The 22,041-nt window shown below is 34.6% G+C and overlaps 2 protein-coding genes across 5 annotated transcripts; one reads left to right on the top strand and one right to left on the bottom strand.

Annotated features, from left to right (window-relative positions):
• The first annotated feature begins 12,823 nt into the window (after nt 1-12,823).
• LOC120077716 (sugar transporter ERD6-like 7) lies at nt 12,824-17,601 on the top strand. 4 transcript variants are annotated; one of them, XM_039031679.1, is made up of 18 exons: nt 12,824-13,080; nt 13,154-13,216; nt 13,879-13,968; nt 14,113-14,172; nt 14,253-14,318; nt 14,412-14,477; nt 14,637-14,712; nt 14,800-14,864; nt 14,936-15,028; nt 15,124-15,204; nt 15,362-15,446; nt 15,563-15,606; nt 15,673-15,735; nt 15,837-15,896; nt 16,735-16,788; nt 16,865-16,924; nt 16,992-17,106; nt 17,304-17,601. In XM_039031679.1, exons 1-18 carry the CDS (start codon nt 12,916-12,918, stop codon nt 17,417-17,419), a joined length of 1,422 nt encoding a protein of 473 aa, XP_038887607.1. In that variant the 5' UTR covers nt 12,824-12,915; the 3' UTR covers nt 17,420-17,601. The 4 variants fall into 4 exon arrangements, 1 of the variants encoding a protein (XP_038887607.1); XR_005481829.1 differs by lacking the exon at nt 17,304-17,601 and having other exon boundaries at nt 16,013-16,788; nt 16,992-17,027; XR_005481830.1 differs by lacking the exons at nt 16,992-17,106; nt 17,304-17,601 and adding an exon at nt 16,013-16,081.
• A 22-nt stretch (nt 17,602-17,623) lies between these two features.
• LOC120077715 lies at nt 17,624-20,389 on the bottom strand. The gene is made up of 4 exons (XM_039031678.1): nt 19,369-20,389; nt 18,322-18,532; nt 18,099-18,231; nt 17,624-18,001 (listed from the first exon to the last, which is right to left on the bottom strand). Exons 1-4 carry the CDS (start codon nt 20,385-20,387, stop codon nt 17,772-17,774), a joined length of 1,593 nt encoding a protein of 530 aa, XP_038887606.1. The 5' UTR covers nt 20,388-20,389; the 3' UTR covers nt 17,624-17,771.
• Nucleotides 20,390-22,041: the final 1,652 nt, after the last annotated feature.

A 22,041-nucleotide genomic window follows, 5' to 3' on the forward strand; every position in this document is an offset into this window, starting at 1 on the left:
CTGGGAAGGAATTTGCATTCTCAACAAAACATAACTTGAGACTAACAAAAATTAACCAAACAGAACAGAAAGGGAAAACGATAAGGACAAGACATTAGGCATACAGAAACGAAAATATTCCCCAAATTTTTCAGTCTCAATAAAAATTCTCTAGGACGTCTAAAAAAGTGGGGGAGTGAAGGGAACAGCTGCAATAGTATTCTGCTCCAACACTGACAAAGCAATTAAACTTTTAGCGCATGCATGTGCCAAAATCCTCTCTTAAAAGATGCACAATTCATCATCAGAGCAAACTGTATGTATGGAGAAAAGCTTGCACTAACACTACCTACCACATTGAAAAGAAAAAAAGACTCACATTTCAAGGTTCTTGGTTTCCAATAACTTGAGAAGGCAACGTCTGCACTGCACTAATGTTGTAAACAGAAAAGGAAATCCACGTTATAATCAAGGACAACCCACAAGAAGATGCCATTTCTCTCCATGTCGACGACACCATGTATCACTCTCCCTTGTGCTGGAATACACAATATACAAGCCTTTAAGCCACTAACACTTTCCCTTTTCGAATTTTTTTGTCTTCACTTTGAGGAAAAATGTATGCAACTGAACCAGAGAAAGAATGAAGAAGAAAGCTGTGGCCATGGAAAGGGAAAAGATCATCAGATCATCAAGGGAGTTGACACACGGGGATTAAGGCCTACATCTCCACTTGAGAGCTTTGTTTCTTCAGAAGATTGAATGAAAAGACATCACAAATACAGTCGTAAGCGTAGAAGACTTCACCAAAGAAAAGCCTTTCAGAGTATCCTATTTTCGCCCTTTGTTTAATAAATGTTTTCCTCTTTCCTGATTTGGAGATGAATTTGTTCAGCGCCTTTCTGCTCCTAATAAACTCCTCCACTTCTACCACGGCTTAAATTACAAATTTGGTCTACGTGGAATTTATGATTTTAAAAATGATATGTATAATCATTTTATTTAATGTATCTTACTATTAATAATTTTATTTGATATTTAATGTATTGAATGTATTAAATATTAATTTCAACGTTTTTCAACAGAATTGATTCCTAATTATTCATATGAACTAGCAAATGGATTTTATGAACTTACAAATTATAAGTTCAAAGGATACAAAATCAATCAATTAATAAAGTTTTATACATTAACTGTAGGACCATTATAGACCTAGAGTTACACTCTTATGTATTGTAGGTTTCCGTTTTACCCCACTTATTATACCTTGCACCTTAAGTACCACTAGTCAACAATTTGTTTATGGCCCAATCATAAACCAAATCTTTTCTAGGTCAATAAAAGAGTAGAGACTCATTGTTAAAGTTCTGAAATCAGCGGTTAGAAGTATTTATCTACCTACACTGTATCGGAATAAGGGAATTTTATCTTATGAAATTATGTTTTTAGTTCCTTATTTAGTCTCTTCAAAATGGTAGAGTTGTTGAATCGGCTACTTGGGTCATTTTCTCCTATGTAAATCAAAAGACGAGTATTCACAAGCAGAAGTTCATAACTCACTTAGAAATTGATATCGAGTCGATTAAATATTTGCAGTCTAATATTATACAAACTCATTATATAGGATGTCCCCACTCGTATGTTTCCACTAAAGGAACCGGTAAAGGTCCAGTGCGGAAACGGGGATCAGTCCCAAAAATTATTTTCACATAATACAAGTTTTACAGAATATAACATTATGCATAAACACAAATTAATTGTACAACATGCAATAATAAATTAGGAGGAAATAGGGTTTAGGAAAACTTACCTTGAAGAATTCACAACCCTCTTCACGAATCCTCTTCTCCAAATTGATCGCGATCTAGTAGAACCCTCGAACCAAAAATAGTGTGGACACTACCACAAGAAATACCTCTGTATTCTTTGTAAGAGAAGAGAATCTGCAAGAGGCGTGGACTTTAGTATTTTGGGCAAGGGAGTGAGATTGAAAAGAGGAGAGAGACTGTGGAAAATTTATTGTAGAGAGATTTTTTTTAGACTAATCACATACAAAGTACCTCCTGTAACAAAATCTTCAATGAAGAACAATCATTCGTCCCAAAAAAAAAAAAAAAAAACCGTCCGCTTTCCACATTTTTCTAAGAGTATTGAAGGGAGGGAAGTTATTTCCCTCCCTTTAAATTAAATTTTAAAAAAAATCTAATTTAAATTATACATTATATATTTATATAATAATAATAATAAAAACTTATTATATAACTATATGTCATATCATATATAACACATAACCTATACTTTTATATTGTATCAAATATAATATAATTTGTAGTTTTAATTCTCTCATTAATGTATAATATTTAATATAAATCTCATTTATACTAAGTTTAATTATATGAATCTAGTTCACATAATTAATATTTGAATCCATATTCAAATATTTATTTCCTCTAAAATAAATTTTATATTATAATGTATCAAATATATTATAGTAATTATATCATATATAATTAAATTAAATTAATTTGAATAATTCAAATTAATCCAAATTGATTCTCATTAAATCTCTGTTGAGCTACAGAGGGGACCTCATAAACCTGTAGCTTGAAGCTCTAATAGTACTTGAAAATTTAATTAAATAGTTTAATTAATTATTCAACATCTATTAACTGTCGGATACTCCACTAAAGATCGACAACTGCACTCTTCGTAATACATATATATTTCTGTGTCTATTGGATATAACCAGTCAACAATGTGATGACCCTTCACAAATTACTTATAAGTACAGATAGGTCAAAATTACCGTTTTATCCCTGTCATTACATCTGACTCCTTAAGTACCACTGATCCCTCTAATGAACAATAAGTCATAGTTCAACTATGACCAAATCTCTCTCGGGCCAAGAGACGGTGTGGCCTCACATTGTTTAAGCCTCGAAATTAGCCCTTAAGGGAGCAATTTATCTACTTTCCTCGACATCGGGTAAGGAGTGAATTCCGTCATGTGTAGCTATGTTCCCAACTCTCCAATCAGATGAATCCCCAAAATGGTAGGCTTATTGAGTCGGCGACCTGGTCAATCTCACCCATACAAATCAAATGACCGCCTTCATAGACAAAAGTTCACAACTCCCTTAGGATTCAGACCATGTCACCTATTTTCATCCTGGTGAAATGTAAGTCTCAATTATGAACGACGTTATATAATGAGACTAGTCATTTAGTGGTCATGTCTTATACAAACTTCTTTGTATAGAATACCACTGCTCACATGTCTCCACATAAATAATTAGGATTATATCATTTGTAGCACTTTATAACAATTGTGACATCTATAATATAAAGCGTGCCATATTTATAGTGTCACCAGGATAAGGTATCCAATCTTATCCATCTACTACATACCATTTAGGTTATCACTTAAACATGATCTACCCATATGTCTCTACATACATATTTAAGCTACAGATGATAACCTTGAATGTTAGTTTATTTGTTTGTGGATTTAATGCTACTAAATGTCAAATAAAACATCTCATATTTTATTAAATAAATAAAATATTTGTATAATACAACTACAAACTACAGGACCCTACGAGATTTAGGACATCAACTCCAACAATCTCCCACTTGACCTAAAACTGGTGGGGTGTACAATATAAAAGTCACACTAATATACAAGTACATAAAGCAATAAACTAGGGCATAACATGCGTCCAGTACAAAATATCCCACTTGCCCTAGTCTAAATGTGGCATGTCTCATAGACCCATACTCTGTAGGTGACCCTTAAACATCTTAGCCATGAGGGCCTTTGTAAATAGATCAACAACGTTGTGCTCGAAGCTATCTTCGTGAGATCATATCCTCTCAATGCACAATCTGTTAGATGAGATGATACTTTCGCTTTATATGCTTCTCGCGCTTATGACTCCAAGACTCTTGGAAATTAGCCATAACACCACTATTATCACAATAAAGGTTGATGGGCTTTGACATGTCTGGAACCACTTCCAGATTAGTCAAAAATTTTGTGAGCCACACAGCTTCCTTAGCAACTCACAAGGCCCTACGTACTCAGCCTCCATGGTGGAGTCAGCAATGCACCCCTACTTGGTGCTCCCCCAGACTACTGTTCATTCGTTAAAAGTGAACAGTGATCCTGATGTGAATTTCCTAGAATCCTTATCAGTCTGAAAATTAGAGTTCGTATATCCTGTAAGGATCAAATCCTTAGAATTATACACAAGTATGTAGTTCCTTGTTCTCTGTAGATACTTGAGGATGTTCTTAATGATGGTCTCATGATTAAATCCTAGATTAGACTGATATCTACTGACTATCCCTACCGCATAGCAGATGTCAGGTCTAGTACATAACATCGCATACATTAGACTGCCAATAGCCGATGTATAGGGGATCCGTCTTATTTCCTCAACTTCTGAGGTGTCTTAGGACCCTATTCCTTAGACAATATAACTCCATGTCTGAAAAGAAGTAAACCTCTCTTAGAGTTCTACATCGAAAATTTGACAAGTATCTTGTAAATGTACGATGCTTGAGACAAGACTAGTATTCTGTTCTTTCGATCTCTAAAGATCTGAATGCCCAGAACAAGCTACGTCTCTCCCAAATCTTTCATTTAGAATTGGGTCGTAAGCTAATTCTTAATTTTAGTCAATAGACCTACATCATTCCCAGTAAGTAGGATATCATCTACATACAGAACTAGAAAAGCTATTAAATTGTTGATGATTCTTTTATATATATAAGGCTCATTAACATTTTGACCAAAACCACATTTTGACCAAAACCATAAGATTTGATCGCAGTATCAAAACTTATATTCCAAGATCGAGAAGCTTGCTTCAATCCATAAATGAACCGATTAAGCTTACAAATCTTTTGCTCTTGACCCTGGGTTTTGAATCCATCTGGCTGCTCCACATAAATGGTCTCCTTAAGTTGCTATACAGAAAGACAGTCTTGACGTCCATTTGCTAGATCTCATAGTGATAATAAAAGGCAATGGACAGAAGGACCCGGATAGACTTCAACATGGCAACAGGTGAGAAAGTCTCCTCATAGTCGACTCTCTCAACTTGGGTATAACCCTTTGTAATAAGTCTAGCCTTGAAGGTTTGTATCTTCCCATTAACACTCCGTTTTCTTTTGTAGATCCATTTGTAACCTATATAGGTTTAACACCATCAGGTTGATCTATAAGATCTTAAACAGAATTTAAGTACATAGACACCATTTCGAGATCCATAGCTTTGATCCACCCATCTTTGTCAACATCCTCTATTGCCTTCTTGTAAGACAATGGATCCTCAACATCTCCTGTCAGCTACCATAGCTAGAATTTCTGTTAAATGCATAAAACAGACAGGTGGGTTCACAACTCTCCCACTATGTCGAGGCTCTCTCAACATTTGATGTGGATTTGACCTATTAGATGATCCAACTTCAACAACTCTTGTTGATTTATTGGGTTCTTCAACAACTTTTGTTGAAGGTTCAGTAGTTTCATTGGAAAGTTCACTCAATACAATCTTACTACAGGGTTTATGCTTCTTTATGTGGTCCTCTTCTAAAAATGTAAAATTTGTCGACACAAACACTTTATTTTCTTTAGGATCATAAAAGTAACCACTTCTCGTTCCTTTAGGGTAACCTACAAATAGGCATAATTTTGAACGAGGTTCCAAGTTTTTAGGATTTGCCTCAAGATCTTGAAATGATGTAAACTAACTTTACAGTCATTCCATAATTCCAATGGTGTTATGTAACATTCTTAGATATAATACAGTTCAAAATATAAGTTGCAATATGTACTGCATAATCCCAAAACGAGTTCGGTAAGGAAGCATAACTCATCATAGACCAAACCATGTCCATCAGGGTTCAATTTCTCCTTTTTGATACACCATTCTGTTGAGGTGTACCAAGTGTGGAGAGTTGAGATACAATTACATGTTTTATCAAATAGTTCTGGAATGTAATATAAAAAAACTCTCCACCTTGATCAAATAGAAATATTTTTGATTGTTTTATTTAATGCATTTTCAACTTCAACCTTAAATTCTTTGAACTTTTCAAAAGCTTCAGACTTTTGTTGCATTAAATAAACATACCCATAAATTGAATAATCATCAGCAAAAAATAATGAAATATTCAAACCCTCATTTTGTTCTAACATTCATCGGATCACAGAGATCTTAATCTACAAGCTTTAAGGGTTCTTTGGCCCTATGATCTTTTCTTGTAAAAAGATCTTTTAATCATTTTGCCTTCAAGGCAGACTCATACACAGGTCAAGAATTTTCTTCTGACTCGCTTGGAATTCCATTCTTAACCAATCTCTCAATCCTATTGAGATTGATGTGTCCTAACCTTAGGTGTCAAAGATGGACATTTTCTTTAGGAGAAATTTTAAGTCTTTTCTTTTAAGTTACTGCAGTTTTAAACATTTCAGTGATTAGGAGGGCTTTAGTTGCTAACGGTCTTAGACATATACCAGCTTAACAGAACAAAGATCTATACCATTCTTGAAAATAAACGCTTTATTTATAGAAAAATGTATAGAATAGTTTTTTTTTAATCAAACACTTTACAGAAATTAAGCTCCTATTTAATTCAGGAACAATAAATACATTTTCTAATAAAATATATCTAGTCTATAAAGCAAGCCAGAGTACTCCCACTGCCACAACTAAGACGACGTGCCCAGTTCCAACACGCATCGTCATCTCCCCAGCTTCCAGTTGCCGCTAGGATATAATTTCCTAAAATGAAAAACAAATATGGTTAGTGGCGCTTGAATCAATTATCCAGGTTGAATAATCATTCTTCACTAAACAAATCTCTAATACAAGTAAATCACATTTACCTTGCTTGACTTTCTTCTTTTTTGCCAAGTATTTGGGATAGTTCCTCTTCCAATGTTTCTCATGGTTGCAATGGAAACAAATTCCCTTTTACAGCCTTGGCCTTCTTGCCCTTCTAGTCAACAACTGGTGAGGTAGTTTTCCCCTTTCCACATTTCTTCTTCTTCCACTTTTTGGTACTGGAAGAAGAAGACACTCACTTAGTTCCATAGGACGATCCTCTGTAGAACTTCTTAGAGGACGAGGCAACATTTTCCTCTCCCTTTTGTTCCTTGTTTTTCGCCAATGACTGAAAAGTTTGTAGCTTATAGAGCAAACTGGTCAGGTTGTATTCAATCTTGTTCATAACAACATTACTACGAAATTGTAGGAAATTTTCAGACAAAGATTTCAAGATGAAGCTAACCTGACTTGCCCCATCAATGACAGACCCATTCATCTCCGCACATTGAAGTTAACCATCATGTGTGTTCTTTAACAGATGTCCCCTTTGCATATAGGCATTGAAGATGTGTTTTAGAGTGTCATGCATGAGTTGTGTGGACGGTTGTCCGAACATCACCTATAGGGACTCCATGATTTCATGAGTAGTGATTATGGGCTCATGTTTCTTGGCCAATCAGAAAGACTAGCCAAGATATACGCTTGGGTCTTCTCATTTTCACGTACCCATCACTTATATGTCTCTCAAACGTTTCAAGTGGCGTTTTGAGCTGGTACAGGAGGATAATCCTCCATAAGGACAAATCTAAGGTCATCGATGATTAAAATTGTGTTGATTGTATTTTTTCATGTAGTATAATTTTCGCTAATAAGTTTGTCGGCAACAAATAAGTTTAGTATAACGAAAGTCATAATGTAATTTGTTGAAACCATATAGTTTATTTATATTAGTACTCCATGCATTAATCCATTTGCAAAAATCAATCAAATTTGGCAAAATAATATAATGCACTCTAAGTGACATCTACTTTGCAATGATGTTTCAGTGAGACAGGATAAAAGACACGGTAGGGTAATCAGGTGCCCATTCACTGAAATGAGACTACTCAACCAATAGACAGAACAACTCCTTGTTACTGTAACTATTAGTCACCATTGTTCGGGTCAGAAATTTTTAAACTCGCTTAACATTTTCTTGTAAGTGTAACCCCTCATTTTAGATTCTAGAGTTTCATCCCAATGAGTCAACCATAGGAAAAAATCGATTGGGGCAAAAACTAAAGCAACACTATCCATTTTTGGAGTTTGAAGTAAAGAATTATGCAAATGTCATCCGTAGGGGGACACAAGCAAAGGTGTCTCGAGGCTGAGGATGAAACTTTACTACAAACTAATGAGAGAGACAGTGAGATGTTTTGACACACGTCTCGCTCCCACTTACTATAAACACTCTCTCCATTCACCTTAATATTGACCTATACAAACATCATCTGTAGAGGGAAACAAGCAAAGGTGCCTTGAAGCCGAGTATGGATCTGTCGGTGTGAACTCTTAGGGAGAAATGTGAAAAGGTAAAATGAATTATCATATACCCCATTTTCCTCCCACTGAGTGTTTTACTTAGAGTTATTTAACTTAGGAAAATCCGGCTACTGATTTTAACTAAGTGATTGTTTAATTTGTCCAGTAACACTTACTTTGGATGGTTAAACAACTTTGATTAATATTTATTAGACACTTTAATAAACCTCAATCAACCATTGCATGTTTGTAGCAAATCCATCTAATTAACCTTTCCAGGTAAGTTTCCAAGTAGGGATGTTACGTTTCTATAACTTAAATACCCCAGCCTAGAGAGAACTAGCCTTAGACAAAAGGTCCCTTATGGATACATTTGCTACAAATTTAATCTTTTGATTAAGTACCAATTTAATCCTATTAGATTGATTAAAAGATTAAACTTAATTTCTAATCTTATTAGAAATCTGATCTTTGGTCTATGTGAATCATATTTTAAAACCATTTTAAAAAATAATTTTAAACTAAGATTTGCATGCAATTCTGAATTATTGATTTTAATTTTTAATTTTATTTAATTATTATTTTTATAAAATAAATGAAATAAAACCATACAATTGCATTCATTGACACACTTAGTAAAAATATAACCATTATAAAATTATCTAAAGTAGTGTCATGCTTCATGTAATTCCATTTCATCACTAACCATATAACATTTATATAATAAAGTAATGAAATAATTAATAACAAATACATCCATACATACATTCAACTATATATTATAACACTTATAGTATAAATGATGCATGACTATGTTATTAATGCATGCAAACATATACTATAACACTTATATTATATGATGCATAAGCATGCTAGAAAATTAAATCATGCAATTATAAATTATAACATTTATAATATAAATGATGCATGAATAATGCATAACCTATGATGAGATTTTTACTATATGAAATATATTATGACATATATAAAATTAAAAATAAATCATATATAAAATGCATAATTTAAAACAATTATTGGACTGGGATTGGACTTCTAAATAATTAATTAAATTAATATAACAATTATATTAATTTAATTAATTAAAACAACTAACTATACATAATTAATGGTCAACCGGTTCAAAAAAAATGAACCGGATCTTGAATTGCACGAAATGAACCATCCAACACCTGAACCGGCCACAAACGACTAGAACCAAGTGAATCGGACACGAACTAGGTGAGCAACAAACCGAACCGCGCGTGAACCAGTTTGTTCTTTCCATCTTAGAGCGTTGCAACGCTGTGGCCTAGCGTTGCAAGTTATGGATAGAACACGCCATTCACCTAATCTTAGCGTTGCAGGTTATGGATAGAACACGCCATTCACCTAATTTTATACAGTAGCCATTATACAGTTGCGAACTCCTTCGATTCTCCTTCGATTTTGGCCTCGTTTTCTCTAGAAATCCATCGGAACGACCACGAACGACTCAATACATTCAAAATATAGACTCTATTGCATTTATTATGTCCAAAACACCAAGCCCTTACAAACCAATTTTGTAAAAACAAAGCAATAAAACTAAGATCCAATCTCGAAATTTTCCAAAAATTGTAAACCATTCAAACATTTCATACATTCATCGCATTCATCACAGAATGCAAAACCCACAATGAATATGTGAAATCAATTCTGGAACAATAAAAAATTCGGGACCAAAACTATGCTATGATACCAGTTGAAGGAACCGGTGAAGGTCTAGTGTGGAAGCAGGGATTGGTCCCAAAAATTATTTTAACAGAATACAAGTTTTATAGAATACAAGTTTTATAGAATACAACATTGTGCATAAACACAAGTTAATTTTACAGCATGCAGTAATAAATTAGGAGAAAATAGGATTAGGAAAGCTTACCCTTGAAGAATTCACAACCCTTTTCATAGATCGTCTTCTCCAAATTGATCACGATCAAGTAGAACCCTCGAACCAAAAACTCGTAAACAACACCACAAGAAATACCTCTGTATTCTCTGTAGGGGAAGAGAATCTGCAAGAGGTATGAGATTTTCATTATTTTGGGTGAAAGAGTGAGATTGAAAGAAGGTGAGGGACTCTGGAAAATTTCTTACAGAAAGTTTTTTTTTTTTTTTTTTTTTTTTTGAGAATGATCACATACAGAGTATCTCATATAACAAAATCTTCCGTGAAGAAGAATCATTCATAAAAAAAAAAAAATCATCCACTTCCCACATTTTTCTGAGAGTATTAAGGGGAGAGAAGTTATTTCCCCCCTTTAAATTTAAAATTTAAAAATAATTCTAATTTAAATAAATATGTTATATATACATATATAATAACTAATTTACTATATATGTATATAACTAAATGTTATATCATATATAACATATAACTTATATTTTTATATTGTATCAAAATAATATAACCTATAGTTTTAATTCTCTCATTAATGTATGATATTTAATATAAATCCCATTTAGAATAAACTTAATTATATGAATCTAATTCACATAATTAATATTTGAATCATATTCAAATATTTATTTCCTCTCAAATAAATTTTATATTATAATGTATCAAATACATTATAGTAATTTTATCATATATAATCAAATTAAATTAATTATATCACATATAATTAATTCCCCTCAATTAATTTGAACAATTCAATTAATCCAAAATCGATTCTCATTAAATCCTTGTTGAGCTACAGAGGGGATCTCATGGACTAGTAGCTTGAAGCTCCAATAATACTTGAATAATTAATTAAACTCATTTAATTAAATTATTCAACATCCATTAACTGTTGGACACTCCATTAAAGACCGACATTTCTCTGTCCATTGGATATAACCAGTCAGTGTGATGACCCTTCACAAAATTGCTCGTAAGTATAGCTCGAACAAAATTAACGTTTTGCCCCTATAGTTACATCTAACTCCTTAAGTACCACTGAACGCTCTAATGAATAATAAGTCATAGTCCAACTATGATCAAACCCCTCTCGGGTCAAGAGAGAGTGTGGCGCCACATTGTTCAAGCCCCAGAATCAACTCTTAAGGGAGCAATTTATCTACTTTCCTTGACGTCGAGGAAGGAGTGAATTCCGTCTTGTATAGCTATATTTCCAACTCTCTAATAAGACGAATTGCCAAAATGGTAGGCTTATTGAGTTGACGATCTGGCCACTCTCACCCATACAAATCAAAGGTTCGCCTTCATAGACAGGAGTTCACAACTCACTCAGGCCATGTCACCTATAGTCATCATGGTGAAAAATAAGTCTCAATTATAAATGGCGTTATATAATGAGACTAGTCATTTCGTGGTCCGATCTTATAAGTGGGCTCCTTTGAATTACTGGGAGATTCTTATAGTAGAAGGCTCCAAGCAAGATTTAGAGTGTAGGATGATTATTATGTGGTGTGTTTGGAACTTGAGAAACGAGATCTGCTTCACTAAAGAAATAAATTTACCACGTGATAATTTGTGATTAAATACTTAGACGATAAAAAAAAAAAAAGTATTTTTCTAGTAAAAAATGCTAATGGGCGAGAAGGCCTAATGTAGGTTTTACCCACATAAGGTGAAAAACGGCAAAACAAAATATCTCCTCTTCGATCCACCAATTATGGAGAAGTAGGAGAGTTGATCTTGAGTTGTGGTCCTATGGAGAGGACAAAAACGTTGGTCTTTAATTGAAGTTGCCAAAGCCATCCTCGGCTCCAAGCCTCCAAGCCTCTAATCCAACTTTTCTTTTGGCCTTGGGTTTTGTAGGCACGCTGGCAGCCTAAGCCAACACATGAATATTATTTATTATAATAACGAAATCAGGAAGTCCAGCCGAATATTCCCCCAGCTTTTGTCTTCTTGTCTCTGCCTTTCAGCTCTTGTGTGTTCGGTGATGAAAGTACTTTCTTTTACGTTTGCCATTTTGTACGATAGTGATCTTCCAACTCTCAACAGATGCCTATCCCTGTGCTGCTACATATTTGTCCTTTCCTACCAACTACAATTACGTGACAAACTTTTCTTTTATGAATATATTTTTTTAATGGTTTTTGCTATGAGTATGACTCAGAGTGTTGCACAAATATTTGTGCAATGCACCAACGTGTTACTCTAGTAGTAGTTATTATTTAGTATAAGTATGGCGGCTAACAAAAAAAAACGTTTTATTCTATTCATTAGAAATGTTAAAAAAAAAAAAATTTGATGATCAGAAAAAATTGATCAATTTGTATAGTTTGGATTGGATTGGGTTCAAATAAATGAAAATTTTATGGATTGAGTTGGTTCACTAATATAACCTAAAGCAACTCGAGTTTATTATTAATTTTAAAAAATATATTTTTTTAATAATAATTATTTAAATTAAAAAAATTTACAATCTAATAATAGAATCGTGTAAAAAAAAAAATTTCAATCCAACCCAATCCAACTTATAAACACCACCACAATCAATGCCATTTGAGTTTAGCCACAAAATAACCTACCCTGAGGAAAAATTTTTAGGCTTGACATCAGATCAGGCTTCCGTTGAGAAAAATAAGAAAAATGGCAATCACTCAGGATGTAGACGATAATGGGCTAGAAGCGGCAGGAGAGCCACTGTTGCAGGATGAGAGTAAGTGGACTCACAGCAGTCAAGAGCGTCACCCATGGATGGTTTACCTCAGCACGTTGGTGGCTGTTTGTGGCTCCTACGAATTTGGAACTTGTGTAAGTATACCCACAATTAACTCTCTCCCAAGTCTTTTGCGTATGGCTCATTGTTATGTGGCCTTGGTTTCAGGCGGGTTACTCCTCGCCCACTCAAAGTGCTATCATGGATGATCTTCATCTCTCTTTAGCCGAGGTATGATTCAAATCAGAATGCTTTCTCAATCTTTTTTTTTTTTTTTTTNGTGTTGGCTTTGGATTAACAGTTAAAAAAGGTCAAAACAACTGTACAGAAGTTTTTGGTTATCGAGTTATTTTAGGCAATTTTCCGTTATTCTACTTCAATTCATCTTGTTTTGTTTAGAATGCATGAAAAGAACAAAGTTTGTGAATATACGGTGACTATGGAGACATTGGAGAGGAAGTATTAGCTATTGAAAGCTGAACCACTTAATCTTCTGTCTCCTTTCTCCTCACCTTTCTAATTTCGTTGTTGCAGATAATTCATGGTCACATCCGAGTGATGCTTTAAGCATGACAAAATGTTGCTATGGATTCATCTTGGGCTAGTAATGGGATAAAGCAATTATCTGTAATAACTTAGAAATGTTTTTGGAGAGTACTTAAATGGATTGTGGTATGCTATATGCTTTGTAAGGAAAAACTTTGATAACAGAGCGATAAATGATGCAAGATGTGTAGATTTGCTATTGTTTGATGAGTAAAATGTTAATTTTCCGGCAAAAAGAGATTTATACTGAACTTCACCAACTTGAACCTATGATACATAACTCAAATACACAGATTGGTTAACCAACAAGGTCTCCTGTTTTTCCCTCGAAATTCATACTTATGCAGTTTTCACTGTTTGGCTCCATACTGACATTTGGTGCAATGATTGGTGCAATTACAAGTGGACCTGTCGGAGATCTCCTCGGCCGGAAAGGGGTGAGCAGACAAGTTTATAATCTGTCCATAGGAAGTTTGAACTATTAGTTGGAAGCGGTCCATTTTAAACTTCTTCAAATTTTCTATGCCCCTCTTTCTCCCTATCTGAGATAATTTTTATTTTCTTTTTTATAATATTGGTAGGCAATGAGGGTCGCTACCGGTGCTTGTGTGGCTGGGTGGCTAACAATATACTTGGCTCAGGTTGGTGTTTCCTTTGATTTGTTCTCTTTCCTTAAAATACAAGTAGAATTGACCATATGTTAGCTCGATTACTACAAAAGGGAGTAGTGGCTTTGGATATTGGACGATTCGCTACTGGATATGGAATGGGAGTCTTTTCTTATGTGGTACTTTTTTAAATCCCTTTCTACTAGTTGTAATTTGCTATGCTTTGTTTCCTTTTTAATACTTTGCTTTGCCTCCCTATCTGACTGCTCCAGGTTCCTGTTTTCATAGCTGAGATTGCACCTAAGAACCTCCGAGGAGTTCTAACTACCCTCAATCAGGTTAAAAAAAAAAAAAAAGAAAAAAAAAATCTAAGAGATGCACTACCTAAATAGGCATTTCAAAATTTTGAGACAACTAAGAATTTTGTAAGGCTGCTGGTTACCTGACAAGTAACAATGTAGTAGTTCTCAGTTGTCTTTATATTTCATGTTCTACAGTTAATGATTTGCACAGCAGTGTCAATATCCTTCACAATTGGGAATGTACTCTCATGGAGAGCTCTAGCATTGACTGGTAAAATTTCTGACTCTTTCTTTCTAGCCTCCAAGTGAAAAACATCAGGAAAAAGAACAACTAACTTCCTTTGTTAAATGCTTGTAGGACTTGTCCCTTGTGTCATTCTGACATTTGGTCTTCTCTTCATTCCTGAATCTCCAAGATGGCTGGTAAGGAAAATTAGTTGATATGGAACAAACCATTGTGTTGGGATGTTCATATGATGTTGAACATGAATCAGGCAAAAGAGCGACGACAAAAAGAATTTGAAATGGCTCTCAGAAAACTTCGTGGTGAGGATGTTGACGTGTCCCAAGAGGCAGCTGAAATCCAGGTTTTTCTCCTTCCAGCTTGGTGTGATAGCTTTTCCAATATTTAAGGTGCAAGTTACCTTTTCAGCATTACATTGATGTACAATTTTCTCAACAGGACTATGTAGCAACCCTTGAACAACTCCCAAAACCCCAAATTACTGATTTGTTTCAGAGGATGTACTTGCGCTCGGTTGTTGTAAGATCTTCATCTGAACTGATTTTTTACTTAGATTTACATCCTTACTCATCATGGTTTCTTATTGTTTCACTTGAAAAGTGGAAGAGAACCAGTCAAATTTTTTGTAAACTCACCGTCACTGCAATCCATGACCTATATAATTTTTCCTGAGCAGATTGGAGTTGGATTGATGGTCTGCCAACAATTTGGAGGAATTAATGGAATCTGCTTCTATGTCGCGAATATTTTTGAGTCAGCAGGTACTGATGGCTAGAATTCTTTTCTGCTGATGCAATATTTGTGATAATTTTTTATGAGGTAGGCATTGTGTTTCAGAAATTTCATCACAATCTCTCAACTCTTTTATTGTTTGCAGGATTTTCGGTCAGCGTTGGAACTATAAGCTATGCTATTCTTCAGGTACATTAGTCAGATCATTTCCCATGAATTTTTCCTTTTCAATCACAAACATGGTGCTTTTGATAGGTCATAGTAACAGGCATTGGGGCGGTTTTAATGGACAAGGCAGGAAGAAAGCCCTTGATACTGGTAAATTTTAGTTCTAGACTCCCTCCCTTGAGAAGAAAATAATTATAATAATAATACAAACAACTGCTTAATTCCTAATTTTTCATGTTTTTTGCTTTTAGATTTCTGCATCAGGGTTAGTCCTTGGTTGTATCCTAGACGCAGTTTCTTTTTATCTGAAGGTAACATCATATTCGGTATTCTCTAAAAGAGCTGTGTATTTGGCTCTAATAAATATTTCTTACCGCGCTACATTTGTTTTTCCAATTTTACTCTGTGCTCTTTCTCTCTTCGGCAGTTCAAGCCACCTCTAGAATTAATCACACCTTAACCATTTTATCTCCCTACATATTCCGTTTTATGTGAGGTAAGTTTTAACTTCTTTCATAGTTGAACTGAACAAAAATCTTATCCCCAAATATTTCTTACGTGGAGAAGGAATGTAGAAACTACTAGTCATCGATTTCTAAATTGGCCGTTTGCTTACAAAAGATGGATCTTCATCCTCAATCATTTCAATATCACTTGGTGTCCTCCAAAATATAGAAGACGACGTTATAGAGCTCTTTTTTTGGCTTATTTGAAAAGAAAGAAAAACTAGAACTTTTCCAGATTAGTGTGATTCATTTATCAAAATTTGTGGTCGCATTCATTATATGACATCGAATTGCAGCCTTTCATAATCCCTTTTGTTACACACATCTTCTTTTGATGAACTTAGATTGATGGCCATTTGTTTGATTCCACCTTTTTTACTTAGAGGGTCCTCATCCCTAGTGCTATTTTATATATATGTTTAAATATGTATCTTTCATCATTTCTCATCCAAAAAAAGGCCCTGGTTTAGATAACTTGAATCAGATTAGTAGTCAAATGTAATAACAATGATGCACGGATCAATGAAAGAAGAGCATAGCAAAAACATATGACATCGAGACAATTATTTTCTAATTCTGTAGATTGTTGATAAAAATGATGTATTTTGAGTTCTAATTACAACTTCCACTTGCTGAAAACCAGGCGAACGGACTAGCAATCCAGGCAGTTCCAGTGTTAACTGTAGCTGGGGTGTTGGTAAATACATCAGCTTTCTTCAAATCTCATTAAACTCTCAAAGTTTTTGTGACTAATAATGTTGTTTGTAATTCAGGTGTACATAGGATCTTTTTCGATCGGAATGGGTCCTGTTCCCTGGGTTGTAATGTCTGAGGTGAAAGTTGATATTTTTTAAAAGTAGAAATTTTACCAAAGGCTTAGATTTGGGATTTTTGGTGCAGGTATTCCCCATAAACATCAAGGGACTGGCTGGAAGCATGGCAACACTAACCAACTGGTTTGGTGCTTGGGCTTGTTCCTATACTTTTAATTTCCTTATGGCCTGGAGCTCCTATGGTAACTGCACCAACCATTTTGACTTTTCCTTTCAAAATATAATCACTTCAGATTTGATCCATGAAACAAGGATTTGTGATCTTTTTGTTACTCGAGTGTTTGAAATAGCAAGGGCAGTAGTTCAATAGTGTTTAAGCACAACGATACAAATGGTTAGAGTAGAGGTGTTAATTTTCTTGACTTGGTGAAATCCACAGGTACCTTCCTTATTTATGCAGTGATCAACGCAATGGCTATAGGATTTGTGGTGATGGTAGTACCTGAGACGAAGGGGAGGTCCCTGGAACAAATCCAAGCGGCTATTAATGGATAGTGATTGTAAGTTTATTGAAGAGGCAACCCAACCATTGTTTTGAAAACCTTTCTTGTCATTTCCACGACTTTCACATCTTGTTCAGTGCTATCGAACTAAAGTTAGCACATCATTTTTTATTTATCTGATTGGCATTGGTTAAAGTTGAGAAATAATGTCTGATTGTGATTTGCTTGGAGTTATTCCATCTCCCTGTAACTTGAGGACTGATCAACTTCATAATGGAGCTTATATTTGGTTACAGACAACACAAAAGGAATGAGTTTGATTCCTAAATGAGTGTGTAAATAGAAGTACAAAAGTTGAATAAATGAAAGATGAAAAGGGAGTGGTGAGTGTGTTGATCGTTACTTCATGTCCATCTCTTCCAAGGGGAAAGGGAATGTGAATGGAGTTGAGTTTGAGGCCGAGGCTGTGGAGGATGAGGAGGCAATTTGAGGAAATCGACCTTGACAATGTGATGATCGGAGGTTCCTTTGGAAGAAAGGACAGAGTAGGATCCTTGTACAAACTCGTAATCTGCGTCGGGGGAGGCCAATATGTAGTCCACCCGAGTTCCGTACTTGCATGTCCCTTGAACACCTGCCATTGCCAACCAAAGCCATACGTTCCATTAGTAAAAACCTTTCAATTTCATCTTCTTATCTTTTTTATTTCAATTCATCACTCAGTTTCGTACTTTGTCCTTTGGCGATCATCACCACCGACTCGCATTCTCCTCCAAACTCTTTTGCATCCCTATATTGCATACTGCTTTTTAAGAACTTGGTGACTTTAGCTTCCGGAGTTGGCTTTCCAATCTCTTCGTAATACTGAAGAATCAATCAACCAACGAACATGGGATACCATGCCATAAAAAAAAGTAAACTAAACTAAACAAAATCCCAAATAACATTTGGTACCTTCACAATGTCCATCCACCTTTCTTCAGAGTAATCCGTGGGGTCCAGAGAATTGAGGCCTCCTAATAAGATGTGGGGTTCGTTGTTGGTTGATCGGATTATGGATTTTATCTGTTTCATTCTCCAATTCTCGTCCAGATGATCCAAATTGGTACACTGCACATTTACCTCTCCTACTTCTTCCACATCAATGGTCACTTTTAACACATTCCTGCCAGCCCCCAACCCAACCCAATAACCAATTCCATCATTTTTTTTTATTTAATAAAAACAATTTTCATTGATAAAAAAAATGAAATGACATAAAAAACCCAGCTCACAGAAAAAAGACAACCCTACAATAAGGTACTCAAATTATGCAAAATAACACTTATAGATTTATAGAATAAATATGAAATGTATTTGAAAAATAAACCACAAAGAACCATAAAAGCGAATAAAGACCAAATTTCACCCGAATCCTTATTCACCTCTCTAAATATTGAACACGTCTCTAAAGATTATATTGTTCACCCCCACAAAATCCACAAAATCGCACACACTCTAATAAATCTTAAAAAGTGACCCTTCTCCTCGGTAGATAAAGGATTGAGGAGGAACTCCTCGTTCTCGATGATAGCACCAGAGTCCCTTGAGCGTATGAAATACCAAAGGTAGGAAGAAATAACCCATTCCATCATTCTCATACAATATAACAATTATTTGCTCAACCCTTCTATCAATTTCAATTTTCAAGGACTGCTATGCCTTGTCTCTCTCCATTCTTCCTCTTCTGTCATTAATAATAGAGTAGAGTACAACTGTGACCCAGATCTAAACATTGACCATAAGTTAGGTTTTTATCTTCTTTTGTAAAAAAAAGGAAAGAAACAAAAACAATCAATCATCTCTACTGACTACAATTGGCATCAATCAAAAGCATCATCATTATGAAATGAGGACCAGACTAAGAACACAGAAAAATCTCTAGCTTGCTTCAGTTTTAATAATACTATCGACTTGACTCTTGACTGCAGTGAGCGTGGTGTGGTATGTAGTGTTGCTAACCTGAAATCAGTGTCGTCGAAGATCTTCTCGGCTTTCCAACGTTTGATGGGCCACCTCGACAAGACCGCATTTCCGTACTCCGGCGCCCAGCTCTCTGCAAAAACGTACTTCATTCCTAAAGCATCTGCCAAATCCGAAAGCGGTCTCATCTCTTTCTCTTCCTCCGCCTTCACATCTTGCAACGCCAATATATCAGCATCCAACTCTCTAAGAACCTCCACAATCGTCCTACTGCATCTGTAACTCTCCCGGCCATTCTCCCGCTCCGATGGCATGCTTACAGTCCATCTCAGAGGAGTTTCACTCTTAGCTCTCCGCATCGCCTTCCTGTCATTACCTGAAGAAGAAAAATTCTCCTCCATTTCATACTCAGAAAAGCTCGCTTGTCGATTTCTTAGTAAAGATATTTCGTTATCAGGCAGGTTAATCGAAACCCGCGGCTTGGCTTTCGCGAGGTTATGATTTTCAACTCCATTCATGGAATTGGTATGCAATGGAGATTGTTTCAAAATGCTTTTGGGACGATCATTTACGGATTTTGTCCGTGAATTTGAATCTAAACTTCGGCGGAATTTAGCAGAGGAATTGGATTTTTCAGGAACAGCAGGTGCCATGGAGAAGGAGGCGGCATTGAATGTTGCAATTCGTATGGGTCTCTGTGTATTAAGACCGTGAAATTGAGAATTGGGATGAACAGCTGACGGCGACGACGCATTGACGAAGGAGTCGATGCTTTTGTTGGGATTAGACTTAGTTTTGGAGGTGGTTTTTCCAAACTTCTTGATGATGACTACCCTAGGTCTGATTCTCCGGCGACGGGGCCATCGGAGACGGGAGCAGAGGCGGCGGAGGCTCCGGTTGAGGAACTTGAGCATTGTAGAAGTAGAAGAGTGGGTGGGTGAAAGCATGAGAAGTAGGAGAGCGTGAAAGTTAGTGTGGCATTCAACTCTGCTTAACTGTATTGCATTGGCATCAGCGCAGAAATTAATAGAAGAAAAATACTTACGGCGGTTATACATTCCATCTTATTGTTCAACCATAATTTATCATGTGTAATTTTAACTATTTTTTTAATTTTAAAATTTAAAAAATATGTGTATTTAATATTTAAATTTTCAAAATATATTGTTAGTATCTAAATATTTTAAAATAGGTATATCTAGTCTTTTGAATTTTAAAATTATAATTTTTAGTTTCCAAATTTTTAAAAATGAGTTTAAAAGATCCCTAAAATAATTTATTTATTATTTTAAATAATTATATGATATTTTAAATCAGAAAAAATAAAAAATAATTAAAGTGCAAAGATTTTATTTATTTATTTTCAATGATAAATAATACAAAAAATTAGATCGAAATCGTTTAAGTCTATTTTTAAAATTTTATAGATTAAAAAGATAAAAAATATATTTTAAAACTTGAGAATCGAAACGCACATCTTCATTCAAATTTAAAAAAAAAACAAAAAAAGAAAAGTAATTTTATCAATATCTTAAATTTTTATCATGTGTGATGAGATTAGTTATTTCCTAGAAATGGATTGGTGCCAATTGGCAGCCAAGTAAGAGTTGACTTCGACTTTTGGGGTCTTACTACATTTTCTGAATTTCAAGATTTAATATATATATTATGTAATTATATAAAAATAAGATAATGCCAACTGCTCCAACTACTCAAATGGGGATGCTAAGGTGGTGTGTAAAGTAAACATAATTGAGAAAGATAATAATTTAATTTCATTTTTAATTTTCTACGTCTGAAAGTATAGTGTATTTTCTCTCCATTTGTCACCTAGTCAAATTTTTAAAATACACGTTTTTTTTTTTTTTTTTAAATTTCTAAAACATTTACTTGCTTTTTAAAAAATATTAGTAAAAAATAGATTTAAAAACAAAAACTTATAAATTCATTTTTCAAAAACTAAAATTTAGATCCATTTATTTTTTATTTTTTTTAAATTAAGTTTATTTTCTCTCCAATTTTTACTATAGTTTTCATATTTCTTAAGTACAAGAGTTGAAACTTATTAGTCAAATTCTAGAAATAAAAAATAAAAGTTTTAAAACTACTTTGTTTAGTTTTCAAATTTTGGTTTGATATTTTAAGACATTGATAGAAAGTAGATAACACATCAAGAAATTTATAGGTGAAATGAGTGTTCATATGGTTATTTTTCAAAAACAAAAAAACTAAGATCCCATTAGGTAATCGTTTGAGCCATGTTTAGTAACCATTTTAGCTAATGCATTCCATTTATTGAACAGGGTTCTATGGTCAGTCCCCGACCCCTAGATACTGAAGGCACCCTTGGGGTGATCTCGTAGTTCCTAAGGGTGGAGAAAATGGGGTCGGTCCATGCATTTTCTTTTCTTTTGTCGCATTTCGCTCAAAGGGTTGAAGGGAGAGATAGTGCATCAAGCTGTTTACTAGGGTCAACTTGATCTTCTTTCCCAGGGATCCCAGATGAGGAAACCTTAAGAGAGACACCGAATCTAACTACTGTCTATGTACGATCCATACAAGGTCTGATCAACTGCCCATCCTACCTCCTTATCACTATTATAAAAAATTAAGGTGAATTAGGCTTCATTTTCAAAAATAAAAAACCAAATAATTACTAAAAGAAGCCTAAATGGTTATCAAATCCATTTCAAATAATTATCAAAGGTAATT

The sequence above is a fragment of the Benincasa hispida genome, chromosome 5 (genome assembly GCF_009727055.1).
Source record: "Benincasa hispida cultivar B227 chromosome 5, ASM972705v1, whole genome shotgun sequence".
Lineage (NCBI taxonomy): Eukaryota > Viridiplantae > Streptophyta > Magnoliopsida > Cucurbitales > Cucurbitaceae > Benincasa > Benincasa hispida.